Source organism: Aquila chrysaetos, chromosome 9 (genome assembly GCF_900496995.4).
Source record: "Aquila chrysaetos chrysaetos chromosome 9, bAquChr1.4, whole genome shotgun sequence".
In the NCBI taxonomy this organism is placed as follows: domain Eukaryota; kingdom Metazoa; phylum Chordata; class Aves; order Accipitriformes; family Accipitridae; genus Aquila; species Aquila chrysaetos.
In genome coordinates this window covers 10636961-10648851 of record NC_044012.1, presented here as the reverse complement: position 1 = coordinate 10648851, position 11891 = coordinate 10636961, and the positions used below count along the sequence as shown (strand labels likewise).

The 11891-nt window shown below is 42.0% G+C and overlaps 1 protein-coding gene across 3 annotated transcripts in view; it reads left to right on the top strand.

Moving 5' to 3' along the window:
• Positions 1–578: 578 nt before the first annotated feature.
• Positions 579–11891, top strand: part of DYNC1LI2 (dynein cytoplasmic 1 light intermediate chain 2) — a 28690-nt gene continuing 17377 nt past the window's right edge. For 2 of the 3 annotated variants that reach the window (XR_005933207.1, XM_030025623.2), the window contains exons 1-4: positions 673–859; positions 1783–1856; positions 2296–2412; positions 8699–8929. Coding sequence is in view for 2 of the 3 variants with exons in the window: in XM_030025623.2 (XP_029881483.1) it covers positions 765–859; positions 1783–1856; positions 2296–2412; positions 8699–8929 (517 nt within the window). In the remaining variant the exon portion in view is untranslated. Of the gene's footprint in view, positions 860–1782; positions 1857–2295; positions 2413–8698; positions 8930–11891 lie in introns of all 3 variants that reach the window. The other variant, XM_030025622.2, reaches the window with a different exon arrangement.

Here is an 11891-nt window from a genome sequence, read left to right as displayed (position 1 = left end):
CACATAACGGGCATCGTAAAAATATAATTGTGTAGGAGTAATGTCATTTTTTTTAGGCTGCTTAAGCTCCCTAGCACTGTGTTTGAGTACTTTGAAAAGCTGAATTGACTGACCAATGCCGAAGGAAAGCATGTTTACAGAAAACCTTCACCTTGCTTTGTAGTTCTAGTGGAAGAACAAAAATTAATGGCGGGGTGTAAGAACAAGGGTGGTAGCTAAAGCTTGCTTTAGTGGAAAATAATTTATAACAGGCGCTTTCATCTGAACACATGAGTTAATTCAGCCTGCACCGCTACACGTGGTACTCCTGCGCACCGGGGCCGCGCGGCATCTGCAGCCAGGCCAGGAGCAGGGGCCGTGCCAGCAGCTCGCTGACAGACCTCGCTCAGCCCGGGACCCTTCCGGGGCGGCGGCGGCTGCACGAGGAGTTACCGGGGCAGACCAGCCGGCCCGGGCCGGGCCTCGCTGCCGCCGGCGGCCGCCAGCGCCTCGCCGGCACCAGGGGGCGCTGCCGGCGGCGGCCCCAGCCGCCGCGGAAGGCACCGCCCAGGGCGGGGAGCGCTGCCGGGGCTGCCCGGGCGCCGCCTGATCGGAAAGCGGCGCGGCCGCGGCGGGGAGCGGCGGTGCGGCCGCCAGCGGCAGGGGCGGCGGCGAGCCGCGGCGGGGCCGGCGGCGCGGGGCGCCCGCGCGGGCGGGGGAGAGGGAGGAGCGGGGGTCCTCGGCGGGCCCGGGTGAGGTCACTCTTTGTGGCTGCAGTTGGCAAGATGGCGCCGGTGCTGGTGGAGAAGAAGCTGCTGGGGCCGGACGGGCCCGGCGGCGCCGAGCTCCCCAGCGAGGAGGAGGAGGGGCAGAACCTGTGGTGAGTGAGTGAGCGAGGGGGGCGGGGGGGTGTCGGGGAGGGCGCCCGCCGGGCCGCGGCACCCCGCGGCTGCTCTCGGCCGTCCCGCGCCTCTCACGACGGGGGTCTCGCTGCTCTGCCGAGCCGCCTCAGTCCTCCCGCGGCGGGCGTGAGCCTCTGCCGGGCTGGAGCGGAGCAGTGCGGGGGCCTCCCCTGGGCCGGGGCGGGGGCGGCGGTGGGCGCCGGCTGCGGGGCCGCGCTCGGGCCCCGCTGACAGGAGCGGCGGGTGGCGGCGCCGCGGCAGGCGGCTGCCCGCGGCGGGGGCCGGCCCGCCCGGCGGCCGGGGCGGTGAGGAATGCTGTTTTTCCCGGCTCTGAGAGGGATCGTGGGGTGCGTGAGGGGAGCCCCGCACCCGCACGAATGAGGCCGGCATCGCTGCGAGGGTGAGGGAGAGCAGGTGTGCGGAGCCCGAGAGATCCGGCTCTGTGGGATAGGCTCCAGGAGACTCCATCTCTTGTTGTGCCGTCGCTTATCTCTGAGTAGCGCTTTTGAAAATACTAATAACGGCAGGAAGAAAATCGTGCATAAGATATAGTAATGGATTGTGGGAAGAGTTAGTCATCAGTTGAAAAGTAATGTTTTGCGGTAACGCGACGTCTTAAAAGAGAGAAAAAAATGTTATTGCACGTGTTTTAGAAATTATAAGAGCGTTTCTCAAAAAGGTGGCATAGTTTTGGTCTTTTAAAATTAACTTAAATCTTTAACTGTAACATCATATCTAGTTTGTAAATAGAATGAATGTAACCGGATTGGTCCGTGGAGATCTGCTGAGCTCATCAGTGCTGTCAAATGGGCAATGTGTGGGTTGCGTTTGTGTGTGCGCGTGCATATGTGTGCACATGCGTGTGCATGTCTGTCCACCGAGAATGATGCTGTTTTTCTAGGTCCTCAATACTGAGTGAAGTTTCTACCCGGTCAAGATCTAAATTGCCAGCAGGCAAGAATATTCTTGTTTTTGGTAAGTAACATATGCGGGCAGTTGGGTGGTTGTTTTTTCTTTTGTAGAAACAAAGTGCGTTTAAAACAATGGTGTGAACAAACTGATACAGTAGTCTGTTAAAATTAGGTTATGTAATATGATCTATGGTATTACTGTCTTCAGGCTCATAGATTTACTTTCTTTTTGGTTTCTGCTGTTAGATTTAGAACATATATTTAAACAAATGGAATGTAATAGAGAATAATTAAGTGTTTTGTTCTTATTGTCATGGTATAAGTTGTTGGATTTAGCTGGAATACTTGAAAGAAAACAACAAATAAGTGTGGCCCAGAAATGTACAAGAATACTTCTGATTGCTTAAACGTGTTTTGAAAAATCTTTTCTATGAAGTTAAAATTAATCCTGAAAGTGTCTTTTTTTTTTTTTTTTTTTTTTTCCTGTAAAAACTTACTGGCAGGTGATGATGGTTCAGGGAAAACCACACTTATGGCTAAAATACAGGGAGCGGAGCATGGCAAGAAAGGAAGAGGGCTGGAATACTTGTATCTAAATATTCACGATGAAGACAGAGATGGTAAGTTCATTTCATATGTAATATCTTTACTGTAATTAAGTAGCTGACATGCTTTTTTAATAACTGTGGTTTCATCAGTGTGTTTTGGGTTATGCCCAGGTAGCTGGTTCCAGCATTGCTCTGTATGTTTTAGAAGCCATATCAATTTCTTAAAAGTGAAAAGCATTTTACATTCAGTGTGCATTCTCCCTCTTGCCCTTCTTACAGCTTGACCTGTGTATGAGAAGAAAGTACACTTGAGCAGCTCTCAGGATCCATTTACTTTTAGGGTAGATATATTTGCTGATGTTGACTTACTAGCAGATATATTGTCATTTGGTATGACTACTTGATAACTATAGAAAGTAAGTGATACATTAATGAGAATTTAATTCTTAGTATGGATTTCTGGGTGTGGGTATTTTCTTGTGGGGGCTGTATGTAGAATTTTGGGTAACTAACTGAGATGTTTTAGTAGAGTTGAATGAGTGAAGAACAGAACTTTAAGTCAGAATTAGTATTTCCTTTTCTCAAATTGGAGCTTTTATCTTTGCCCCTTGTCTTTCTCCTTGTTGCTGTTGATGATTGCTCTTCTCTACTATATGGAAGGAGGATGACAACAAGAGACCACTTAAAAGCAGATCTAATGATCAGAATACTCCTGTTTTTAGGAAGGTTAGAGACAGGGGGAGATGGGGAGTGAGTTCATCATCCTTGCTTCTAAATCTGCCTCTGCCTGTCTCATTGTGGGCAAACTGCTGGACCTCTTTGTGTTAGTTTCCATCTTCAAAAATGGGGAATTTCAGTCTTCCTATTCTTGATTTCCTTCTGAGTTTTCAGTTGAGAAGAGGGAAGCAATGGTGGTGGTTCTTCCATGTTCCTGAAAACAAATGAACTAGGAAGATCCTGTAATGGTATTTTGAAAATGGAAATGGAAATGTACTGAAGGCTTGCACGAGTGATTAAGTACCATATGTGACGGGTTGTTATGGAGATTGGTCTTGCGCTCACATGGTTGTAAACTGTCTTTGGATACTAAGTTAGGCACAATGAAATCATGAGTACATTGACTGTGTCTTCAGTGGCCACCTAATCTTGCAGTTCTAAAAAACTTTTGTCCTGTAATTTTAAGTGCTGAGCCATTCTCAGCTTCTTGAGGTTCTTGGTGTGCTTTCTCACCATGCACAGTCTTCTTCAGTACTGCATAAATACTTCAAGGGGAAAAAACCCCTATGATTAGGAGTGTTAAGACAACCTGTGACATCAGGCTTCTTGCAACATCAAAGGAGATGGTATTATAAGCGGGAAAATGTTCGGTGTCCTATTTTTCCTGGTGCTGACTATCAAACCTCAAGTATGTCCCTACTTTGGAAATATTTTGCGGCTATTCCTGAGTATCTGGAAGTGATAAGTATTTGAGGTGGTTACGAGAAGCCTGTCATAAGAACTCAGGCAGCACTAGCAGGAAGAGACAAGACCTTTTTGACTACCAGACTCAGCTGGAGAATTCAGGTCTTCATGCATCCCTTTAATGGATGTGTTAGGATCTAATAATACATGCCTTTTTCCTTTCTGTCTCATTAGTGTCATCAGCAAGCAAAATAAATAGCAAAGTGGGTCAGGACCTCCCAGCAGGCAAAGATAACACTTCTTCTTCTCTAGGACAGGTTTGGGTTTGTTTCTTTAAATTCTTTGCATGCTTTGTACGTATGTATGCTCAGACACAGATTTGGGAACAAAGCCTTTATAACTGACCCACAATTCTTGGAAGCCATAAAAATACTTGAGATGGGTATTCAGGAGCTTACTATCACATATTCATTTTTGAGAGTATCTGCTTTTTATTATACCCCAACATATTCAAGTCCAGCAAACCACAGGGATTTCCAGGGGTGTCAAATCAACACTGGTAACTGAAACTCTGTAGTGGAGTGAGATCTTTTCAACTTCTTTTTCAGGTGTGAGAAGATTTATTTGCCATCTTTGCCTTTTTCTGCTTTATTTCAGAAGAGTTTATTCTGTCCAGGAGAAATATTTTGGTCATAGTGCTGAGTCATTATCTACCTCCCACCTCCCTCTGGAAATCTTAAGGAAAATCTTCTGTGTTGCTCCTTATCCCCCCGCATCCCCCTCCAAGGGATATTTGAATCTGGCTCCTCCTACATTTGAAGTAGAATTACTCTAGGTTGCTAGGTGCATATTTTAGTTTACAGTTACTTTTGTCTTTTCCCCAAAAGATCAGATCAGTGATTAAATTGTTTTTTGGTTTTTTTTGGTAGGGAAGTAAAATAAATGCATAGAAAGCATTTCTTTTTTTTGAAGGATCCCTGTAGCTAGTACAGGTGCCCACTAACTTTTTGGTTTTCACTGTCATCTGCTTGTTTCTTGGCAGTGGCTGATACCTAGCTTGGATGGCAAGATACACATCGCCACTGCCTTGGTAATTAACTGGTTCAGTTCTGTTAGATGTTAGTTGTTCAATGTAACGTGTAGTACTTTGGTCCGTAGGTCTCAGGATAACTTAGAATAAGTTCGCTACTGAATCTCTACCTGAAAAATCTCCTTCCTAGGGTACTTCCCCAAATTCTGCCTAGGGTAAGGCATTTGTTCAAGAAGAGGTTTGGGAATGCCTGAGAAGCAATCCTGAGAGAGAGGATTCTCCTAGATCATTAGCCCCAGGTACCATATCCTTGGAGCATATGGCTGCTTCTGCATACATGACACCATAGTTCATCTGGATGAAAGCACACAGCACTAGCTGTAAAGTTAACTCAGAATATTAAACGACCTTGGAGCTCAGGCCCAAGAGTCCTCTGATAGTGGAATTTCTCAGGTAGCGTGGCCAGTTTTAATTTTTTGCCTTTCTTTGTGATGAGCAGATGTTTTGTGTCTATGCTGGTTAGTCTGCTTTTGAGAGATGAGAATCTTAATTCATAGGAGGTAGAAGAGAGGCTCTGCATAATTTTCTTAGAGGATACGTGTTTTTAGAGTAGCTTTCAGAGTCTCTTGCAGTGATGGGGCAGAGTTAAAGCAAGGACATACAGCAAGACAAACTACATTGACTGGTTTAGTAGCGGTACTGTATGGGTTAGCTGGCAATTACAAACATCACAGAGAACTTTCAGTTGAACGGCCTGAGATTAGAAATGCAATACAGTTGTCCTGACTGTGCCAAATGTGCCAGTGAAGTAGAGCCATTCCGTTGTTGCGTTCTTACTTGTAACAAAATCAAGTAGTCTTGGTTTTTTGCCTCGGGTTTGGACTGGCCTCAGTCATGTCATATATGCATATTCCAGTTGAACTGGTTGTTCCAGATTGAGCCAAGTGCTGCTGCTACACTGGTTTCTAATGGGAAAATTGTCTTTTTGTCCACATGTTAAAAGTAGTTCTTTTGACAATTATTTTTGCCTGTTTTGCTTCTCTTCAGAGCTTGGACAAGGGATATCTCATTACCACTGATACCTTCTGAATAAATGCAGGAGATGTAGTTGCAGTTCACAGAATCAACCATCTGCAGTAAAATTCATTAAAGCTGGAAAATCTTTGTCCTGACTAAAGGGATAATGAAGTATTGACAGGATTTAGAAATCTAGTTTTAGCAGCTATTGTAATAGTCTTTAATATGTAGCACCTGCTTTTCCAACAGGATCTGGTAATTGTTTGCTCTGTTTTGGTGTCTGATGTCATAACCATTATGAAAGGCCCAGTTAACATTCACATCATATGACTAACTAGGAGCTTGATGTGGTGCTGACAAAGTTGAATTTGCCATCAAGCCTTTGCCAAATTGTGAACAACCCCTACTGTGTTTCATATTTTTAGCAAATGTAAATCACAAGCCATACCTCTTTACTGTAAGAAAGGAGCAAAACCTTTCATTTTCGTATGATGTTCTTTTTTTTTTTTTTTTTTTTTTTTTTTTTTTTTTTTTTTGGAGTACATTTTAATGTGAGTGCTAGGCTTCCAGTCTCCCTAGCAGATTGATTTCATTTGAGTGATAGTTCCAACTGCATTCTAGTTCCAACTCTATTCTAGTTCTAGTCTGTATTCTGGATGTTAAGCAGAAACGAAATCCTTAAGTAGGACAAAGGTGTTTAGCAAACAAAACCTGTGTAACCTTTAGATACTGGCTTAAAAAAGTGACTTAGAAGCAGTGAATTAGGATATTTATTAATTTTTATTACTTGCTAAGGTGTGAAAGTCTTTTCTGCAGTCAAAGCATCACAGGAGAATCTATGAAAGTGCTGATAAGAGTTGCAAACTTTCATAGACTACAGGTAGACTTAAGTTAGGTTTTTAAAACTTTCATATTTGCTTCAAGGACACAGTTGTGCATAGACATAGTTAATGTCTATTAATAACCTTTAACTCATAGAAAGCTCACAGGGTTTTTATTCACTGGTAGATTTCTGCTTTTGGTGATATACAAAGGATGCTTCTGGAATGCAGAGGATAACAGAGTCCTGCATAGATGTTTCATTTACTGTTGTGTAATAGTAAATGTGTTCACTTTATATCCTAGCTTCCTTTCTGTTTTTCTGAACTTTTACCAGACTTTCCCTCTGTCCTTAGAGGTCTTCCGATAGCTTTAGATTCATATGTCTAGTGCTATGAGAATCCTGTGTGATATCGAGACAATTTCCTGAAGTGGGGAGGGGGGGAAGGGGGGAAACAATTGATGAATATGCAAAGCTGCATTTCTTAGGTACACAACGATTACCATAACTGTTTACTGCAAGGGTAGATCTGAGATGCACAGTTGGAAGTAAGATCTTTAAGTTAAAAGCATAACTGTTGGCCCATTTGTGTGAATACTGATGTTTGAATGTCTTATGACAGCCTAACAGTACTTAAGTAGGAGCATAACATGCTAAATGAAGACTGCCCACGTATAGCATCTTGATGTAATCTGACTGTAACTTGGCTGTTCAGTAATTTCATCCAAGACCTGATTAGGGGGGTAGTATGTGTATCTCTGTACTCTTTTCTCCTTCCAACTTCCTTAGTCAAGTTTCTGCCTTTTTCTAGAGCCAGTGTTTTTGATCCTTCTGGGTTCTTTCCTAGAGTAAAGTTATGATAACCACAGCAACTGGATTTATTTTGTGAGGTTAAAAGATTTGGAGCACAGGGCAGGGAAAATACAGTGAGGCAGAGTAATTATGAAGCTCAGTAGCTTTTTTGAAAATCTGGGCTCCGCAGTGATTGTTTTGCTGATCCATGTATTTCAGAATTCACGTATCTTGTATGGAATACTTGTGGAGACCCACTGTTCCCTCTGGACAGCTGTAGTAGAATAGGGAATACTTTGGAAGAGGTACTAGGAAGAATCTAGAAGATAGAAACAAATGGAGTTGTTCCTTTTCAGGAGGAAGTTCTGAGGATAATGTAATTATTTTCTTTTTTTTCTTTTTTCTTTCTTTTTTTTTTTTTTTAATTTGGACAGAATTGTTTGTTCAGAGTACCTGATACATGATTCCTGAATGATGCTCCATTTTCAGTTTCTTCTATTCTTGCCAAAGTTCATGTTTGGGGTAAAACTCTTCATGCCAGCTGTCTGTCCCAGCTGATTCCCCCTCCCCTTGCATTTCAACAAAAAATGTCCAGTCACTATCAAAACACTGGGAGGGGGTGGGAAACACAAAAACTAAAATTCCAAATAATTTGTCCAGTACTCATTCTGTAAGGAGCCTGCAAGTAGGAGCCAATGTTGAGTCAGTGTGAATTAAGAGCAGGTAGCACAACTTTAAAGTTTGGTAGGTTGTAAGTTTATTCTGTGTTTGCTCCTCCTACCTCTGTGCTAGAAACATAAGCTGCTTATTGCTTGTATCTTGTTTGCAGCTTATTTCTGTTGTGAGATGTCTTTAGTATGTTAAGCCAGCTTATGTGTTTGAGGGACACCTGAGGCTTCCCTGCTGGACTGAGCTATGACCACCCCCTTTTGAACTTGGAGTTACATATGTGTCACATGTATTCTGGTTTTACTTGGAATACACATATTTCAAATTCAGGAATGTTGTGCAGTATCTAAAAACTGTTGCATCAGCTGTCCATGGTAAAAGCCAAAGAACAGAATTTTTTTTTTTTTTTAAATGAAAAGATTCTGAACAAAGAAAAAAATCCTGTTAAATAAAAACATATAGCGAATAATGTAGGCATTTACACATGTACCTGTCTTAAACATGCAAGATCTGCTGGTAGCTGGGCTTTGGTCTTCCATCTAACACTAATGTACTCATCTGTTTACTTGTAGTCTAGCAAAGCAAAAAGTTGGCATCTCTTGATTTACAACTGTACCTTTTCCTTTCAGATCATACTCGCTGTAACGTTTGGATTCTGGATGGAGACTTATACCATAAAGGGCTATTGAAGTTTGCAGTTTCTGCAGAATCCCTGCAAGACACCATTGTAGTCTTTGTTGCAGATATGTCTAGACCTTGGACTGTTATGGAATCTTTACAGAAATGGGCCAGTGTCTTGCAAGAACATATTGATAAGATGAAAATTCCTCCAGAAGAGATGAGAGACATGGAACAGAAGTGTAAGTCTTTGCGCATCCGTACATTCTTGTCCATTTTTTCCTTTCTTTTTCTTTTTTTTTAACTAGCTCTTGCAGCTTTCTTTTGTAATGATAAATCTCTTCAGATTAATGTTTTAAGAATGGGTTGGATAAGAATTACTTTGAAGTTGTGATTACAACTCTCATTCAAATAGACCCTATTAGGCTTTAAAATGACTCTTCCAGTTTTGCTGTGCTAACAAAACATCAGGTGAATTAATGGTCTAAATCCCTTGCAGTAATGAGATTTTGATAATTTGATTTCTAAAAAGGCCAATTTAAAAAAAACAAACCTCCATACAGAATCACATTTTTAAAAATAGGATGAAATTCAGTAGCGAAGTGAGCTGTCTGCTTTCCTGTGGTATCTAAGCCAGGTCCCATTCCCATACTGTGTTTGTCTTCCAGTAAGTCTCTTTGCCCTTGTTTTTCACAAGGTTCAGACTGTGATCCTGGTACATCTAATTGTCTCTCATTACAGCCATTCGTACCCTGTGACTTTAGGAATGTTGTATAAATTAACTTTCTTTTCTGGCATATCTGTGGCAGGAAAGAATCTGGCACTGGCACACAGTCATTGCTGCAGTATTGTTTCCTGCGGCTTCTTTTCTTTCCTAAAATAGTTGTGAATGTTTCTGGAGAGTTTTTTCTGTTTTCATATTGAATTACTCCAAAATAAATTTCTTCAGTGAAAAAGACCTTAGCAACATGGATTCCGTTTCAGCTGAAGTATAGATTCACACTGATCCTTGCTGGTTGCTGCTTTTGTTCAGGGCTGGTGGCTAGCTGTACTGTAGTGTTTAAGCCTTGCAAATACTGTCTAGTAGTTTCCTTAGATTACACTGCTCCCTAAAGTGAACTTGTTTGGCCTGTGAGCATTCAGATGTATTTTTATAGCTGATATCCTTTCTGAATGTTATATACTACTTTCCCAAAAGGCTAGTGCCGACAGCATACTAGCTAGAGTTTAAACTTAGTGATTGAAACCACCTGGGTTTGATCACCAGGTTATATTAAAAAAAAAAAAAAAAAAAAGGTAAAAATCTGTGATTTTTCAAGGGAAAAAGCTTTTTTTTTTTTTTTTTTTTTTAATGTGTGAGATATTTTTGGGGAATGGGAGATGGAAAGGCAGTTCTAGTCTCAGAATACAGCAGCTAACCCGATTTGCACTTTTCTGAGACGCACCAAATCTTATGGCAATCCAAATAAATGTGGAGTTTGTGCACTTAAATTTTACTTCTGAAGAGTAGTGTTTTTAGCCTTCACTAAGAGTGTACTGTGTGGAGTCAGTTACAGCTATGGCAAAGCTTTAGCAACGTGTTTGGGGAACTTAGAAGACATTCGAGTAGTATTGTCTTAGAGATTTCTAAATTAAAGTATTGTAGAAATTCGTAGTTTGTCTTGCGCTTTAATAGAATCGAGGGAAGAGGAGAACTTGAGAGCCGCTTAATTCACACGTTTGCAGGACTCTGCTGCCATCCTATGGCTGAGCGGTGAACTTCGGTCCAATATCAGCATGCAGGTGAAACAGAGGCCTTAATGTTTCTACTCCGAAACTTCCATCTCACTCCTTTTCTCAGTCACTGTGTAGGACACTTGTGTCATCTCAAATACTTGTCTTCTGAGTTCTTGCAGACTGTCCCTAAGGCCAGATGCGTGCTCAAAACTTTGGCCACCATATCTTGTAATTCTCTTAAGAGCAAATTGTGCTAAAAGAAATTCCTATTGTAACTGTGGCTATATTAGCATAACTGCTTAGACAGTTTAGAGCACACATGCCTGAAGAACGCCTTGTGACTACAGTCCATCAACAAAGCTACACCAGCAAAGTTTTCCTTACTAAAATCCTGCTGCATATGCTTCTTGAGATAAGCTGCCACTTAGAAAATGGAGAATCACTGTGTTGCAATAGCCCGCATATGTAAAAACTGCAGTAATAAAGTGCACATGTGAAGCAGGCAGTCAAAACCTAAAAACAGGGTGCAGAGTGAAGAGATGTGCTAAACTAATTCCAGTAAAGCCCCACTGCAGCATAATGCTACATGGACGTTTATGTTTCTTGACTTCACCTTAAAGAACCATTTTCCCTTACGCTTGCTTCTAGATATAAGCTGGGGCGTGTGGACCAAGCTGAATGTCCACAGTGCTTTCCCTAGCTGTTGCACTCAGTACCAGTACCCAGTAGTTCTTGTTGACCATGGGGAAACATTTTCTTGTATTACCCCATTAGCATCCACTTAAAGTGCTGCTGGGTTGTTCTTTCTCCATTACCAAGATCTTATTACCGGTTTCCAGAAATCCTTTTGTTGGCTCATCATTCTCAATGGAATTGAACTTTGGGCTGCTTGTCTTTTGCTTTCAAGGTTTTCACAGCCTTTCTCCACCCAGCCTTTTTGTCTTGTGTTTGCTAGTTGAGATACTGACTCTTGGCTTTACTGGGTGGATGACGCTTGGCTCCATCTGGTATATGAGAAGCTTTCCTTTTGTTCAAGAGCTTCCAGAGTGGGAGGCAGGACACACACATACGGAAGCAACAGGCTGCCTTGAAAGAAATTGAATTATTCAGAGTATACCAAGAGCATTGTTTGTTTGCATTCACTCCTGTCACTGAGCTGCTCTGGTAGTTCTTGCTAAAAGCTTGGCTAGTGTGGATTCAGATAAATTATGTCAGTTCAAATGTTCTAATTTAATTCAGGCTCAATTATGATAAATCATTGTTTAAATAACACACATTTGAATAATTATTTCAGGGAAGATCTAAAATTTGCCTCCCTGTTTATGACAGCAAAGCAGAGAAGAGGACTGTCAAGAATCAAGAAATGCAGAAAGGAAGTATGCTGGTAAAATGGCTATTATATTAATGTCCTCTGGAGCATTTGAAGCTAAAGACTTGAAACAAAATTACTTAATTTTCAGAAAAATGTGTTGTGTCCCATTCAAGCTG